The sequence below is a fragment of the Carcharhinus amblyrhynchos genome, chromosome 4 (genome assembly GCF_965287045.1).
Source record: "Carcharhinus amblyrhynchos chromosome 4, sCarAmb.v2.hapA, whole genome shotgun sequence".
Lineage (NCBI taxonomy): Eukaryota > Metazoa > Chordata > Chondrichthyes > Carcharhiniformes > Carcharhinidae > Carcharhinus > Carcharhinus amblyrhynchos.
This window is the reverse complement of record NC_137327.1, coordinates 18,979,148-18,997,393: the sequence shown is the minus strand read 5'-3', so window position 1 is coordinate 18,997,393 and position 18,246 is coordinate 18,979,148. Positions and strand designations below refer to the sequence as shown.

The following is an 18,246-nucleotide window of genomic DNA, read 5'->3' as shown; positions in this document are numbered from 1 at the left end:
TGACAACATCATGTAGAAAAGCTGTGATGATGCACACTCGATGTGATTAGTATATCACCTTGTGAGAAAACATCTTTTCCTCTGAAAATTATATTACTTTCTGACTAAATAAATGGAATCTAAATGTAAATGCTTTGAAAGTGTTCTGAAATACCCATAATGGATACATTGTCCATACTATGAGCGGCATAGTGGCACAGTGCTCAGTACAGTTGCTTCACAGAGCCAGTGACCCGGGTTCAATTCCAGCCTTGGGTGACTGTGTGAAATGCTCATGTTCTCCCCATGTCTGCGTGGGTTTCCTCCGGGTGCTCCAGTCTGCTCCCTCAGGTTAGATGGATTGGCCATGCTAAATTGCCACTTAGTGTCCCAAGTTTAAATGGATTAGCCGTGGCAAACGTGCGGGGATCAAGTGGGGGAGAGGGTTAGGTAAGGTCCTCTGTCAGGTAGTTGGTGCAGACTCGATGGACTGAATGGCCTCCTTCTGCACTGTAGGGATTCTATAGTCAATTTGTCATCTTACCCAGAGCATAGATTGATGGTGAAAGAGTCAAGTATCATCTCAACTGTGCCAGAGTCACACTAATGGGGTTTTAATCTTGTATTTGTGATTTTTTTTTTTATTTTCCTTTGTTTTGCTAATCTAGATGTGTTTTAATGCAGATACTTGTGAAAATCAATTGTACCCAAAAGGAACACCCTATTTATACCGAGCACGTGAATTGTTTTCCACACAAGTTGGTTCCTTCTCTTTCTCATTGGCATTTTTATTATCTTCTCACACAGGTAAGATTGAATTCACCTGGCAGCAAGTGGTGATTGGTTTCGAAAGCTCACTGCTGATGTTCCCCATCAACCTTCTCATCGTGCAGATTTTCAGAAACATCCGTCCGAGGTCGAGGGAGAAGAAGCAGGGCAAACATGGCCGTATATCACCCTCTTTGCCAGCTTCCTCCCAAAGTCTACAAACTTGCTCCCTCACGCCTGAAGCTGTTATAAAGGTTGTCGGAAAAATATCCAAGTCTCTGTGAATTAACTTTTTCATACGGTGGTTGTTGGGGCCATTATTAACAGTCGACAGTTGCACCTTTCGATGAATAATGCTGAAATTTGCAATTGGATCGCCCCTGAATGTTACAAAGACCCTTTGACAATTTGACATAGATATAGGGAAAATAGAAATAAACCTAAAGGAGGGGTTAAGAAAGGGTCTGAAGGCTTGACCAGTGAGACAGATTTTAAGAAGTTTATTAATGGAAGTGGAGAGTCAAAGGCAGCATTACATAGAAAGATAGAAACATAGAAAGCAGAAGGAGGAGTAGGCCATTCAGCCCTTCGAGCCTGCCCCTCCATTCATTTGAATCATGGCTGATCATCAAATTTAATATCCTGATCCCACCTTCCCCCCCCCCCCCCCGTATCCCTTGATCCCTTTAGCCCAAAGTTATATCTAATTTCTTCTTGAAATTGCACAACTTTTTGGCCTCAGCTACTTAGTGTGGTAGTGAATTCCACACATTCACCACTCTCTGGGTGAAGAAATTTCTAAAAGGTTTAGCCCTTATCCCCAAACTATGACCCCTAACTCTGGACTCCCCCACCATTAGGAACATTCTTTCTGAATCTACAGAGAATAGGATGCAGACAACTGGAGATCCTACCAAATGGTATGGTGAAGGGAAATGGGATGCAGTAAAGGCCAAAATCAAAGAAGTGGAGTCATAATGTATGCCTTCAAAAGGGCTTATAAAACCTAAACTGTCATTCAATCGATTTCTTCTAAATGTTACATATTTTTGGAATAAAATTGTGTTCTATTTCTTTAAAAGCAAATGGATCAGTTGTTCAGACACTAGAAACAAAAGACATTGACAATGTAAAATGAACTTGTGTTAACATAAATAAATGATATTGTACACTTAGGACATCCAGAGGATTGCTAACTCACTAACTAAAACACTGAAGAATCCACTTCCAACACTGGATAAGGATTTTAAAAAAACAACCGATATCAACAAACTTCTGGCACTGGTTGAAAATATAATCCGGGAGCAAAATAAGGTCGACCATGAGTTTTACAATGAGAGTCGCAAGAAAGAGGATCCTCTCATTCTTAGCCTTGGATCAGTTGACTTACAAGGTGAGTTTGAAGGTCTGCTGTAACCATGGGCAGCATTTGATGGAGGCAACAGGGGTCTCACCCACAAGCAGGAAAGCCAGAGCCACATGGTGTCGCTTTTCAGTAAGGTTTGCCATATTAAATGCCAATTTAATATGGCAGTGGCAGGCCTTCCCTGTGAACAAGGACCTCCAGGGCAGTGCTACCGCCCACCAAAAGCTACTGGCAAATCAGAGACCAGTATCTCTTCATTGCTCAGTAGTGCCACTGGAGAGGTAATAGTGAACATCCTCACCAATCACAATCTCAAATACCATACTAGCCCTCCCAACCTGAAAGTCCTCCCTCCACCAAATAATATCCCTTCTGACCGTCCACCTAACTTCCCGAATACCTCTCCTGACCTGACTAGTATCCCTTCCGCCCCAAGAACGATCATCCTGCTAGCCCAACCACCCAATGTGACTACCCTACATTCGAGCAGCAATCATGCATGGTGAAGTATAGTGCAATCATGCATTAAAGGGATCATTTTGTGAAATTTGCCTGCGTTGTGGTAAAGTCCAAAAGGTTTATTTGTAGCATGAGCTTTCGGAGAGCTGCCCCTTCTTCGGGTGAATGGAAATTGGGTTCACAAGCAGGGCATATACAGACACAGAATGTGAGTCTTAACAGGAAATCAAGTCTTTACAGGTACAGACAATGTGAGTGGAGAGAGGGTTAAGTACAGGTTAAAGAGATGTAAATTGTCTCAGGCCAGGACAGTTAGCGAGATTTTGCAAGCCTAGGCAAGTCATGGGGGTTACAGATAGTGTGACGCGAACCCAAGATCCCAGTTGAGGCCGTCCTTGTGTGCAGAACTTGGCTATCAGTTTCTGCTCTGCAATTCTGCATTGTCGTATGTCGTGAAGGCCGCCTTGGAGAACACTTACCTGAAGCTCAGAGGCTGAATGCCCTTGACTGCTGAAGTGTTTCCCAACAGCAAGGGAAGACTCCTGCTTGGTGACTGTCAAGCACTGTCCATTTATCCGATGTTGGAGCATCTGCACGGTCTCATCAATGCACCATGCCTCGGGACATCCTTTCCTGCAGAGTATCAGGGAGACAACATTGGCTGAGTCGCAAGAGTATGTACCGTGTACCTGGTGGATGGGGTTCTCACATGTGATGATGGTATCCATGTTGATGATTCGGCACACCTTGCAGAGGCTGCTGTGGTAGGGTAATGTGATGTCATGGTCACTGTTCTTCTGAAGGCTGGCTAGTTTGTTGCATACAATGGCCTGTTTGACATTGCGCAGTTGTTTGAAGGCAAGTAATGGGGGTGTGGGGATGGCCTTGGCAAGATGTTCGTCTTCATCAATGAGATGTTGAAGGGTCCGGAGAAGGTGTTGTATCTTCTCTGCTCCGGGGAAGGACTGGACGATGAAGGGTACTCTATGCACTGTGTCCTGTGTTTATTTTCTGAGGACGGTGGTACAGTTTCTTGCTGTGGTGCATCAAAACTGTCAATCAATGAGTTGAGCGCATATCTTGTTCTTATGAGGGTGTCTTTCAGCATCTGTAGGTGTCTGTTGCGATCCTCCTGATCTGAGTAGATCCTGTCGATAGGGGATGGGCTTGTTCAAAGGGGATGGCCCCTTTAATGTGTTTAGGGTGGAAGCTAGAGAAGTGGAGCATCGTGAGGTTGTTCATGGACTTGTGGTACAATGAAGTGCTGAGGTGACCGTCCTTGATGGATATGCATGTGTCCAAGAATGCAACTGATTCTGGAGAGTAGCCCATGGTAAGTCTGATGGTGGGATGGAACTTGTTGATGTCATTATATAGTTGTTTCAGTGATTGTTCGCCATGAATCCAAAGGAAGAAAATGTCATTGATGTATCTAGTGTATAGCGTTGGTTGAGGTCCTGTGCGGTGAAGAGGTCTTGTTCGAACCTTTGCATGCAGATGTTGGCATATTGAGGCGTGAATTTGGCCCCCATGGCTGTTCCATGTGTCTGGATGAAGAACTGGTTGTTGAAGGTGAAGACGTTATGGGCCAGGATGAAGCAGATGAGTTGTAGAATTGTGTCTGGAGATTGGCAGTTGCAGCAATGCTGTCGTCATGGGGTATACTGGTGTAGAGTGCCAGGATCTCGCAGAAACCGATAGCCAAGTTCCACACACATGAGGACAGCATCAACCAGGATCCTGGGTTCATGTCACACTATTTGTAACCCCCACAACTTTTCTGGGCTAGCAAAATCTCACTAACTATCCTGGCCTGAGACAATTTACACCTTTTTACCCTACTCTCCACTCGTATTGTCTGTACCTGTAAAAACTTGATTACCTGTTAAGACTCGCATTCCAACTATTATCTTGTAATTGAGTTTATAAATGCCCTGCTTGTGAACCCAGCTCCCACTCACCTGATGAAGGAGCAGCACTCCAAAAGCTCATGCTACCAAACAAACCTGTTGGACTTTAACCTGGTGCTATGAGACTTCTTCCTATTTTAATTGAGGAATGAGTTTGTACCTGTGCTCATTATCCAATAGGCTTTGGTAGGCAAACCCCACCTTTTTAATTTTGTGTTCAATACAATACTATTTTATGATGAGTCCTGTATTAATTTGATGCCCAGACCAAGGTGAAGTTCTCTACAGCTCCATTGGGTCACAAAAACAACAAAAGGATCACCAGTAATAAGAGAAAACAATCAGTTTATAGGAATGGTATGCATTGAACAAACCCAAACATGGATTGTCTGCCAAATGGAAACTGGTGCTTTTAGCAAAGTAGTCGTACAGTTTTAGAACAGCAGTGAAAGCTTTGTGTCTTACAGAATGCATTACTACCACCATATATAAAGGTGCAGCCTGCTGAACAGGTTGCTGCTGCTTTTTTCACAATGCTGCAATGTGAAAAAAAAAGATTTCTATTGCACCAAACACAATCCGAAGATGAACATGATTATCTGGTGTGCATTACTCTGCCATAGTCAGTTTCAGGGATGGGGGAACAGGGGAGTGGAATTTCACATATTACAAACTCATTAGGAGCAGTTTGTGACAACCTTTAAGATTATTGGGAAAGTGCAGCTTGTAAATAGCAATATGTGCACAAGGCACTTGTGTTTTACTGGAAATTGCCACCTGCAGCATGATGCTTTCTCTATGCTAATTAAATGTCATTTTTAACTGAAATACACTTTCAATGGCAAGTTTGGAGATGTGGGTGAGGCAGAAGTTAGTGCTTCAAGCAGTATTGCAAAATCTTCGAAACAAGAAACAAGACAACTAAAATTGTGTATTTTAATTTAAAAGTGACTCTGGCTATTCAGTCAGACTTGGACAGCTGTGGAACAAACTGCTAATTTTCTTTCTTTGTGACAATTTAATGTTGCTTTGGAATTGCCCTGACTTGAGGACCCAAACCCTTCTTACATGGGCAGCAATCATTTTTCTTTTTGTTTTTTCCAGTGATAAACTAACTAGTGGCAAGTAACAATCACGCCACACAGGTGCCAGGCAATGACCATCTCCAACAAGAGAGGATCAAACCATCGCCGCTTGGCATTCAATGGCATTGCCATCACTGAATTCCCCCACTATCAACATCCTGGGGGGTTACCATTGACCAAGAACTGAACCCAACTAGCCATATAAAGACTGAAGCTACAAAAACAGGTCAGGGGCTGGGAATCCTGCAGCGATGAACACATCTCCTGTCTCCCCAAAGCCTATTCATCATCTACAAGCACAAGTCACTCTCCAATTGCCTGGATGAATGCAAAGTAATCTAACAACACTCAAGAAGCTTGATGCCATCCAGAACAAAGCAGCCCACTTGATTGGCACCACAACCACAAACATCCACTCCCTCCACTACTGATGTTCCGTAGCAGCAGTGTGTACTATCACAAGATGCATTGCAGGAATTCACTGAAGATCCTTAGATAACACATTCTAAACACACAACCACTTCCATCTAGAAGGACAAGGGCGACAAATACATGGGAACACCTCCACTTGCAAGTTTCCCTCCAAGCCAATCACATTCCTGAGTTGGAAATAAATTGTCGTACTTTCGCAATCGCTAAGTCAAAATCCCGGAATTCCCTCCCTAACGGCATTGTGGCTCAACCCACAGCATGTGGACTGCAGCGATTCAAGAAGGCAGCTCATCACCACGTTCAAGAGTAACGAGGGATGGGGTATAAACACTGGCCAGCCAGCGATGCTCGGGTCCCACAAATGAATTGCCATTCCTCAGAAGATCTTTGCCTATATTTTCCAGTCAAATCTGTGCTTCACTACTGAGTGAAACATATCTCACTGCTCTTTGCATTTACGATTATTGCTAAAACAATACAGGCCACTTGCAGGATATGTTACTCAGAAGCAAGTTCCCACAGACTTTGAGTAAAAAACTGTACATTGTTTTTCACTCCTTGACAGATCTTCTCATTAGGGAACAAGTCAGGATTAATATCTATAACATCAATCTGGATTTAAATACTTTGAAATAATTTGATTCTCAGTGGTTGGATGCCATGCAAACTCTGTCACCTTGCAAGCTTTTTTCTAGCAAGTGATCTGTGGTATAATGGATGACATTCACTTCCCTTTTTCCCAGGGTGGAAGAGTCAATTACTAGGGGGCATAGGTTTAAGGTGCAAGGAGCATGGTTTGAAAGAGAAGTAAATTTTTTACACAGAGGGTGGTGGGTGCCTGGAACTCATTGCTGGGGAGGTAGTGGAAGCAAATATGATGGTGACCTTTAAGGGGCACCTGGGCAAACACATGGATAGGATGAGAATAGAGGGTTATGGTCCCCAGAAGGGTAGGGGGTTTTAGTTTAGACGGGCAGCATGCTTGGTGCAGGCTTGGCAGGCCGAAGTGCCTGTTCTTGTGCTGTAATTTTTCTTTGTTCTTTCACACCTAGTTACGAATTCTCCCTTCTTTCTTTCAGAACACACCACGGGCCCTGATTCAGAGAAGGGTATCATTGAGAAGCAGAGGCGAAGTGATTATAACCGCTATCTGTACCTGCAGCTCCAGCATGTGGAAAATGAACTGGACTTTCTGGGTGCCAGCAAATTCCACGATCCACAAAGCTACACTCGGGCTGTCCGTCAGGTGCAGCACATGAAGGACCTTCTAGAAAATGCTATCCTCTGCTCCAGTTCTGTTTCAGAAAGGTGAGAATTTCTCATAACCTCAGAAAAGGACAGTGTAATAATGTATTGTAATGTGAGATCACCCCCAGTGCGAGGCTCGAAATCCCATATCCATCCATGCTGGAATATTGCCAATGAAAAATTTTTTGGAAGTTAGCGATGTAACTGTAGAAGACAGAGAGAGTAACCTGTTAAATCAATGTTACTTCCACATTGAAATTCTAAGCTTTTCTATCCTAATACTTAGCAATTTCCACAGATTTAAGATTTAAGGATGGCACCATGGCACAATGATTAGCATTGCTGCCTCACAGCGCCAGGGTTCCAGGTTCAATTCTGACTTCAGGTCTGTGTGGAGTTTGCACTTTCTCCCTGTGTCTGTGTGGGTTTCTCCAGGTGCTCCAGTTTCCTCCCACAGTCCAAATATGTGCCGGTTAGGTCGATTAGCCAGCGATGGAGGAATTAAGAACATAAGAACATAAGAAATAGGAGCAGGAGTAGGCCATCTAGCCCTTCGAGCCTGCCCCACCATTCAATAAGATCATGGCTGATCTGTCGTGGCTCAGTTCCACATTCCCGCCCTCTCCCCATAACCCTTAATCCCCTCTCTTATCAAAAACCCGTCAACCCGCGTCTTAAAAATATTTAGCGAGGTAGCCTCCACCACTTCAACGGGCATTAGCAGGTTAAATGTGTGGGGTTATGGGAATAGAGCCTGGGGGGGATTGTGTTCGGTACAGACTTGATGGGTTGAATGGCTTCCTTCTGTTCTGTAGGTATTCTATGATTCAGTGCATGTTTTTGCTGGCAATTATTTACTAAACACATGGCTTCAAGGAGGGAAGCCTTGCAGGGTGAATTGTCTAAAGCTGTTTCAACATACTTTTCTGCAGCTAATTCCAGAGCACACAATTTAACAACCTACATTGTCTGTGAAGCATAAAGAAGGGAATGGGAAATTTAAATATATTTGCAAATTTGCTATCTTCTTTGACATTCTCAGTGTAGAAATTCATAGCGTGGGGAAGTCACCGTGCTCTTAGCTTTAGAAGGTATCTAAATATCTACATTTAGCTATAACCATTCATTCCTGCTTTTCAGGCTTTCTCCTACTCCTAGTCTTTCTGGAGACACCAGAAAAGGACATGGCTCTAAAGGGTTACCCTGGTGGTTTGTCTTCATTGGTTGGGCTTTGGTTGCCGCCACCAGTGGTGTATCTGCCTTCTTTACCATGCTCTACGGGTTGCACTATGGCAAAGACAGTTCTATGAAATGGCTTATCTCCATGGCAATCTCTTTCTTTGAAAGTGTTCTGATTACACAACCTCTAAAGGTAATGAGCAGATATGGTTAACATTGTGTAATTGAATCTGGTTACATCTTAAGATACGATGAAAGAAAAGTGCTATTCTTTAAATAGTTTTTCCAAGTGTCTGACTGAGTTACCATGGTAAATTATTGGGCATAGTTTGCAGATGTATTATTTTCCTTTGCGTTATTGATTATAGAGGGCAGCCTATTCATGAATCTTCAGTATTGCTGTGCACTTCTTCCAATCCCCCACTTCAACAATCACAAATATACATGTTCTTGGACACTAAGGGAATTGAGAAATCCAGGATTCGGTGCCGAAATGGAGGGAATTAAGGGTGGGAAATAATTGCTTGCCTTGCTTGAGAGGCTCACAATCTAACAATGAATAAACAGTAAGCCCAACAATACATTTGGCAAATTGGGAAACCAAGTGAAAATGTTCAGATTGAGTGGGGATGCAAAGCTGGCCTTGGTAGCTTGACCATCCATACAAGCATGTGTATTAGGAATAGAAATAGGCCATTTGGCCCCTTGAGCCTGCTCCGTTCTTTAATAATATCATGGTAGATCTGCTTGTGGCCTCAACTGCACTTTCCTGTCTACCTCCCACACCCTTTTACTCCCTTGTCAATCATAATTCTATCTGACCCCACATTGAAGTGTTTCCATGTCCCTGCCTCCATCGCTGTCTAAGAGAATTCCACAGACTAATAAGTGAGAGAAAGAAAATCATCTCCGTCTTAAATGGGAGAACCCTTATTTTTAATGTGTGTCCCCTTATTCTAATCCCTCTCACAAGGGAAAACATCCACTCAGTATCTAGCATGTCAAGTCCCCTTGGTTTTATGGGCAGAATTCTCTGGCTGCTCTGGTCTAAAAGCCAGAATTGGAGTCTAAAATTCCAGTGGCGGGTGGGATAGGAGAATTCTGGCTTATATCTCTTAATGAGACCACCTCTTATTTTTCTACCTGCAAAGGATACAGGCCCATTCTGTCCAACCTTTCTTCATTAGATAACACTTTAACCACAGGAATCAGTCCAGTAAACTTTCTCTGAACTTCTAATATTACTATATACTTTCTTGAAGATACCAGAACTGTACATAATATGATTTCATCAATGCACTGTACAATTGTAGTGAAACTTCCCTACTTTTATATTCTATTTCCCTTGCAATAGACATCAACATTTCATTTGCTTCCTTATCACTTGCTGTACCTGCATACAAATACTTTGTGATTCATATACCAGGACGCCCAGATCCCTCTGTATCACAAAGCTTTGCGATCTTTCCCTATTGAAATAACTCTCTGTTTTTCCATTCTCCCCACCATTATCACATTATACTCCATCTGCAATTTTTTTTGCCCATCCATTTAACCTGTCCGAGTATCTTACTCAAGCCCTCACCCTATCCTATCCCTGTAATCCCGTACATTTACCATGGCTAATCACATCTAACCTACACATCTTTTCGACAGTGGGAGGAAACTAGAGCACCTGGAGGAAACCCTGGCAGACACAGGGAGAACGTGCAAACTCCACACAGTCACCCAAGGCTGGAATTGAACCCAGGTCCCAGGAGCAGTGAGACAGCAGTGCTAACCGCTGTGCCACTGAGCCACCCTGAGGCTCCAGCATTGATTCCTGGAGCACGCCACTAGTTCTAGCTGGCCAACCCAAAAACTACCCATTTATCCCTACTCTCTTCTTCCTGTTAGCTAACTAATCCTCTATCCAAGCTAATATGTTACTCCCTATACCATGAACTAATTTTATCTAGTAACCTTTGATGTAGTACCTTATCAAACACCTTTTGGAAATTGCACTCCATGTCTGCAGGTTCCCCTTTATCTATTTTACTTGTTACTTCCTCAAGGAACTCTAATAATTATTGAAACAAGATTTCCCTTTCACAAAATCATATTAACTTTGCCTAATTGCAATTAGATTTTGTAAGTGCCCTGCTATAACCTCCTTAATAATAAATTCTAGCATTTTCCTCATGACAAAAGTCAGACTAACTGGCCTGAAGTTACCTTCTTTCTGGTCTTTATGTTCCGAAAGAGAGGAGTGACATTTGCTATTTTCCAATCTGATCAGAGTCAAGGGAATTTTGAAAAATGGCAACCAATGTGTGTACGAAAGCAGCAGCCACTTCTTATAGATAGTGGATAAGTCCACTGGTCTCTATCAGCCTTCAGTTTGAATAGTTTTCTCAGTACCCTTTCCCTGGTGATTATCATTTTATGTTCCTCCCTCTCTTTCACCTCTTGATTTGCAAGTATTTCTGTGACCTTATTTACTTCTTCAACAGTGAAGATAGACAGAAAACATCTACAGTTCCACCATTTCCCAGACAACTCACTGAAGTCAATAAAAAGAAAGTTGGACAGATGATATAACTTGTGGCAAATTAATCCCATCCGCTGTGAATGAGAGAAACCATATATATAGTGCCTTTTATGACCTTGGGACATCCCAGAGCTGTGAGGAAAAAAATATACTTTTTCTATTTATTAGTGTCACAAGTAGACTTACGTTAACACTGCAATGAGATTACTGTGAAAATCCCCTAGTCGCCACAGTCTGGCACCTGTTCGGGTACACTAAGGGAAAATTCAGCATGGCCAATGCACCTAACCAGCACATTTTTCGGACTGTGGGAGAAAACTGTAGCACCCGGAGGAAACCCACACAGACACAGGGAGAACGTGCAGACTCCACGCAAACAGTGATCCAAGTCAGGACTCAAACCCAGGTCCCTGGCACTCTGAGGCAGCAGTGCTAACCACTGTGCCACTGTGCCGCCGAAATATACAGGAAATAAATCACCGGGTGGGACACACATCTGCTCCACCACTCCATGAGATTATGGCTGATCTTCAACTCCACACCGCTCCCCCCCCCCCTCCCCCTCCCCAACCAATCCCTTAACTCCCTTGGTGTCCGGAAGCTTTACAGCCAATGCAGGACATTTGTAATGCAGTCTCTGCTGTAATGTGATCGAGTAGCTAACCAGAGGACGTAAATTGAAGATCATCAGAAGAACAACAGCAGAGGTTAGGGGGTTTACTTAATGAACACAGGCTGGAGAAATGCCAGAAACAGTGGTGGAAGTGGAATCTGTAAACAATTTTTAAGGAGAATTATGTTCATATTTGAAAATAATATTTTAAATCAAAGGTTATGGGAAAGTAAGTGGATTGCTTTTTCAGAAAGTTGGCAAAGACACAACAACCCAGGTTAGTGGCTGGTGAACTCCACAGCCACATAAGCTCATTAAATGACTTGTGCAACTCTTGGCCTTGATCTTGTATTTAAACAGCTGGTTCTACTTTTAAAAATTTATTCAAGCGGTTGTGAGAATGTATCATTCAATTAATATATTTTCCGCAAAAATCTTGAAAATGATATTGTAATGTGTCCTGCTGTTTATCGTTAGTGGCATTCGAGTAACAGCAATGCAGTTCTGAAGATATTGCATTTTAACTAAGTTTTATAAAAATTGGCTATTCTTATTATTATCATTGCTGACCCCTGGCCAAGGTGGCGATGGTTATGTGGTAACATTGCTATGATTCTATAAATTACTTCTGTGAAATAAAAGATTACATAGTAATTTGCCACAGCTATATTAACTTTTCAAGCACATTCCAATCTAAAAAGTATAAGAAGAATGCATGTTAACCAGGTGTTATGATCTCAATTTGGGTTATAACTGGGCGGGAAGATCCCAGCAGAGAACATGGCTCAAAGGATCATAACTGTTTTACAAAATATGGAGGGACAGAATCACAGACCACTAATTAGTTTTAATGACAAGAAAAAAACACTTATTAACATGAAAAATTGTATTATGATGAGGGGGGTGTTCTTTCTATAGCCTTCTAAACCATCAGCTTCTAGCAGAGCAATGAGAGCTCCCTTCTCTCTCATTACCTATTCCCAACTGCAATCAAATTAGCTGAACTAAAACTGAAAGCTTCTCTACTTTACAGGGCCCCAGTTGCTAAGTAACCACTGCTGGTTTATTTAGTCTTCACACCATAGCCCTCTCGAAGCGCAATAGAATCACAGTTGGAATTAAAACCAACCCCCACACATACAAACACCTTCGTCCAACATGAATTTAATTCTAGGTTTCACCCTTCCAGACACAGAAATATTAAATCAAACCCGCTTAAGACTATACCTTATTTCAAATATTTACCAATTCAAATAAGCATTCTTTCAAACTACCTTTGTTTTCCTAACACTTCCTCCTTGATATTATAAATGGACTGGAAAATCCCAAAATGGAAACCTGGCTCAAAAGATCATGACATTTATTTCTTTAATGAAACATGGAGGAACAGATTCGCAGAACTGCTAATTAGTTTAAACAGCAAGAAAGAAAACATTTATTAAACATTAAAACATTGGATTATGATAAAATATGCCTTTTCTTCCCCCTTAACTGGGGTTGTAGGATCAATGCAGATTGCAAAGTACATCTTAATCTACAATGGTCTCAATGAAGCTGCTCATTTCAATCCTAACCCCATTATTCTGAGATTATGACCTTTTAGTTCAGTCTTTCCAGCCAAGGGAAACAGCATCTCAGTAATTTTCCTATCAACCCCTTTTCTTAAATATATTTCCCGAAGCTCACCTCTCATTGTTCTGAAATCCAGAGATCATTGACCCATTCCTCTTCATCTCTCTTCATAGGCAGCCCTTACCTCATTCCAGGGATCAAGCTAATGAACATTGACTGCACCCATTCACCAGTGCAAGTATTTGGATGAGGGGACCAGAACTGTACGAAGTACTCTTCGTATAGTCTCACCAAAGCCCTATACTTAACTTAACAATGTTTGCTCACTCTTTTATAATCCCCTTGCAATAAAGACCAAAACAGAATTTGTCTTCCTAATGGCTTGTTCCTACACGTTAACTTTCTGTGATTCATGTGCAAAGATTTTCAACTCTCTGGGTACAAACATTTCCAAGTTCCACCTTGTAAAAAGCATTTTGCATTTCCATTTTTGTACTAGCATAGGTAATTCTAAATTTCCCACATTATACTTACTTTTCCACCTCTTGTCACATCAGTGAATCTGTTGACACTCCTTTGCAGCCTCCTCACAGCTTACTTTCCCACCAAGCTTTACATCATCAGCAAATTTGGATATTACACATGATCCCTTCACCTAATAGATTATAGATAGCTGAGGACCCTGAGCGCTGATTCTTGCTGCACTCTGCTAATTAGACCCTGCCATTCCAAAATAACCTGTTCACTTTTTTTCTCTGTTTGTTAACTAACCCTCAAGCCATGCTAATATATTACCACCAATCCTAAATGGATCTTAATCTTGTGTAAGTAAACTTTGCGAAGCTCATTAGGATTTCTTGAAATCCATGTTTCTTTTTGCCAATCAAAACAAAGTAACAGCAACTTCAAAAGATGAGACGCCTTTGTGTTATGTCAACACTTCAGCTTGTGGAGCTGAACAATTGAAGCATGAACTCAAATTCAAGTTGCATCAAGTTAATTCAAGTTTCAAAGTGAACTTGCATAACTTCATGTTAAATAATAAGCTTGCTGCATAACTGTATGAAGAAAGCTGAATTACTACTAAAATACTACCATTGTACAGGCTTTTATGCAAAAAGCAACAGGTTTACCTAGTCCAGTAAAACTGGTGTAACATATAAGGCAGAATCTTACCACTATTCATGCCAGCGGGATTTTCCCATTCTGTTTCAATGAATGGAAATTTGGCTAGCCACCAAATTCTCCGACTTCACTGTAACAGGAGCGTGGCATGAATGGCAAGTAAGATCGCGCCCGAAGCCTCGATACATTTTAACTTTATTTTTGAATATTTAGGCAAGAGTTACCAATTCTAAAAAATGTAGGCACAACTGAATTTAATTGGCATTGTGAATAAATTGCAATAATTAATCAAAGCAAAAGGTGCAATTTATAGCTGGAAATAATCAGTAGACAGGAATAAGCCTAATTCATATGTACTAATGAATGATATTTTTTTCCGTCATGTTTTAATTTGCTTTTTCAGGTACTGGGTTTTGCTGCCTTCTTTGCACTGGTTTTGAAGAAAGTGGAACAGGAAGATGATGGGGAAGGTCCAATTGACAGTCCCTTATCCACTTCAGGTGACTTCTCCAATCTAACTGTGATGGGTCAAACTCTCACCTAAGACATTGATGTGAAAGAGTTGATTTGACCAGGTTACATCTTCAGCATGCAGATTAAATCATAACTTATGTGCCAGAGCACTTGAGCGGAAATAGTGTATTACTTTAGGATAAAGACTTTTGGGCCTGGTGGAAGAGGACTTTTGAAGCAAGGTTAAAATGGGCAAATTACTTTTCCACAAGCTCAGCTACATAAAACAGTCCACAATCAATGTTGTCTGACTCGCTCAAGTCTCACAAAAACAAGGCTTAAATGTCTCAGCCGCAATAAATGTTTTTGATTTATTCTGTATTTGCCATGCTTTGAGGAGATATATCATTCAGAGACACAATCGCAGCTGAGTCTGAAGGTCAAAGTGACTCTACACCCTTTCGTATAATCAGCAAGAGAAAGAAAGACAATGGGGGAAATCTTATCAAAAATGTGTCGGGCTCAGACAGAAAATTGGCATGAAGTTTTCCAGTTTGAGCCATCGAGACTGACTCCACTGAGATTGGGGCGCCGTTTTTAAAGAGTGTCCGATCAGAACAAGAAGTTAATTCCTCCCCACCCCCCATCATCATGGAGATAGCGGGGGCTTCCCCTATCCCTGTGACTATCATCACTGGTATTCCCGTCCAAAACTCCCATTGTCGATATTCCCATTCCCTCCACCCACCGCCCCCCCCCCCCCCCCCCCCCAGCAATCATCGCTGAAACTCCCTCCCTGCCACTCCAACAATCATTGCCTGCATTCCCGTTCCTCTCCCGCCAACAATCATCACTGACAATCATTGCTGGAATTGCATGCCTGCCCATCCAACAATGATATATCTCCTCGAAGCTGGCATTCCCATCCCCATTCCTCCCCTCACAGTCATTGCCAGCATTCCCATTGCCCCCACAATCATCGCCTGTCTTCCCATCCCTTCCCTGCCCCGCAATCGTGTTTCCTGATTCTTTCTAGATTTTGCACTAGCGGTCCTGCTGATGCAGAGTGCAGGCTCAAGATCAACCCCACCACCCCCTCCCCCCCACCCCCCTGCACCCCCCCCCCCCCCCCCCCCCGCCACCCATCTATGATTTATTCTCATACTCTTAAATCATTTGGATGCATCTCACTCTTCCCCAACTTGGCAGTTTGATGGACTGTATTCACAGTAGTGGAGCATTTTCTTTTGGAGAAAAATTATTGAGATGTCCTTCCTCATGGCAAATGCAGTAATATGAATGTGGTATAGTGGAGTCTTGTGACTTAGGCAACTGCAGTGAGGGGAGGGCAGAGTGAAGGTGAGAAAATATTAGAAGAAGATAATAAGCTTCACAAATGTGGCATCAATGTCTTCAAATCTACATTCCTAGGTAGTTACACTTTGTACCTTTTCTGCAGGAGACCCCAGTGCTCTGCTAGCAACGCGAAGGGACAGTAGCAGCAATATTTACCAGCCGCCACCTCAAATCGAAGTCGAACACATGAAGAAGAATTCACTCAAGGAGCAGAAAGTATTTGGATTGATCAGGGAAATACTTGGTAAGCAAGTAACCTCTCGAGTGCTGTTTGTTCAAAAATCTCAAGTTTCTCTGAAGTGCTAAAGTTAAAAATGACAGAAACCAAGAAATGGGTAAATTGGCTGGCTTAATTGGGTAAATTGACATTGCAGATTTTCATTGCCAAGGCAGGAAGCTCGAGTCATGGAATTTCTTGACGCAATAATCAAATTAAGGAATACTTAGTAAATGGTCACATTGTATGTTTTTGATTTAATTTGATTTACTATTGTCACATGTCTTAACATACAGTGAAAAGTATTGTTTCATGCACACTATACAGACAAAATATACCGTTCATAGAGAAGGAAAGGAGTGCAGAATATAGTGTCACAGTCATAGCTAGGGTGCAGAGAAAGGTCAACTGGATGCAAGGTAAGTCCATTCAAAAGTCTGCTGGCAGCATAGAATGAGCTGTTATTGAGTTGATTGGTACGTGACCTCAGACTTTTGTATCTTTTTCCTGACAAAAGAAGGTGGAAGAGAGAATGTCCAAGGTGCGTAGGGTTCTTAATTATGCTGGCTGCTTTGCCAAGGCAGCGGAAAGTGTAGACAGAGTCAATGGATGGGAGGCTGGTTTGCGTGATGGATTGGGCTACATTCATGACCTTTTGTAGTTCCTTGTGATCTTGGGCAGAGCAGGAGCCATACCAAGCTGTGACACAACTAGAAAGAATGCTTCTATGGTGCATCTGTAGAAGTTGGGGAGAATCGTAGCTGAAATTCCAAATTCTTCTGAGAAAGTATAGGCGTTGGTGGGCTTTCTTAACTACAGCATGGGGGGACCAGGACAGGTTGTTGGTGATCTGGACACCTAAAAACTTGAAGCTCTTGACCTTTTCTATTTCATCCCCATTGATGTCGACAGGGGTATGTTCTTCTTTACACTTCCTGATGTCGACTGATATGTCGACAATTGTTGATTAGATTAATTGATATTTTAACAAATTTGAATTAGCTGTGGTGTTTGACTGCAACAATAGATCCATGGCCTGTTTTAGAAAATAGAAGTATAGAAGATAAAACCAGGAGGAGGCCATTTTGTCCTTCGAGCCTGCATTACGATCATGACTGATCATCCAGCTCAATAGCCCAATCCTGTTTTCTCTTCATAATCTTTGATCCTATTCACCCCAAGTGCTATATCCAGACGCTTCATCTGATATGAGGTTTTGTTTGTTGCAGCGTATCTGGGGTTTCTGTGGATGTTGCTGTTGGTTGCTTATGGTCAGCGTGACCCAAATTCCTATTACCTAAATAAAGCCATTGAAAACAGCTTCACCAGTGGTTTCGATGACATCTTGGATTACAGAGATTTCTTTAAATGGGCAAACAATACCCTTATCACAAATTTATTTGGCTTCTACCCAGGTGAGGCAAACATGCTCCAAACTGTGGAAACATTGATCTTTTATTTGTTGCCAATGGTGGATGGAAAGATTAAAGTTATTAAAACTCTTGCTGCCTGAATTATACCATGATGTGGAGATGCCGGCATTGGACTGGAGTGGGCACAATAAGCAATCTCACAACAGCAGGTTAAAGTCCAATAGGACTCATCTGATAAAAGGACAGCACTCTAAAAGCTCCTGATTCCAAATAAATCTGTTACACTTTAACCTGGTGTTGTGAGACTACTTACTGAATTATACCATACAGCACCAAATTGTCGAATGCCATTCACAACGATAATGTATAAAGGAAGTTTTGTTTGATTGGAATATCTTGAAATGGAACATCTTATTAAGAGTTATACATTACTGTAGTTCTTATTAGCAGTTATTGCTAATAATCTTACTTTGCATATTAACTGCACGTTTCTGAAGTAAACTTTGTTTGGTAAAAGCTCTCCTGTGGGTCATTTGAATCATATCTGAGGTGAAACATATTGACCAAATTCTCCCGTCCAA

General features: G+C 42.0%; 1 protein-coding gene across 1 annotated transcript in view; it reads left to right on the top strand.

The window, feature by feature from the left end:
- The window catches only part of LOC145341734 (polycystin-1-like protein 2), a 118,647-nt gene that overhangs the window by 80,067 nt on the left and 20,334 nt on the right, over positions 1-18,246 (top strand). Inside the window, exons 29-35 of the mRNA XM_080186595.1 lie at positions 787-1,001; positions 1,924-2,140; positions 7,079-7,307; positions 8,388-8,619; positions 14,670-14,766; positions 16,179-16,319; positions 17,522-17,707. Coding sequence (XP_080042721.1) covers positions 787-1,001; positions 1,924-2,140; positions 7,079-7,307; positions 8,388-8,619; positions 14,670-14,766; positions 16,179-16,319; positions 17,522-17,707 — 1,317 coding nt within the window. The remainder of the gene's footprint in view (positions 1-786; positions 1,002-1,923; positions 2,141-7,078; positions 7,308-8,387; positions 8,620-14,669; positions 14,767-16,178; positions 16,320-17,521; positions 17,708-18,246) is intronic.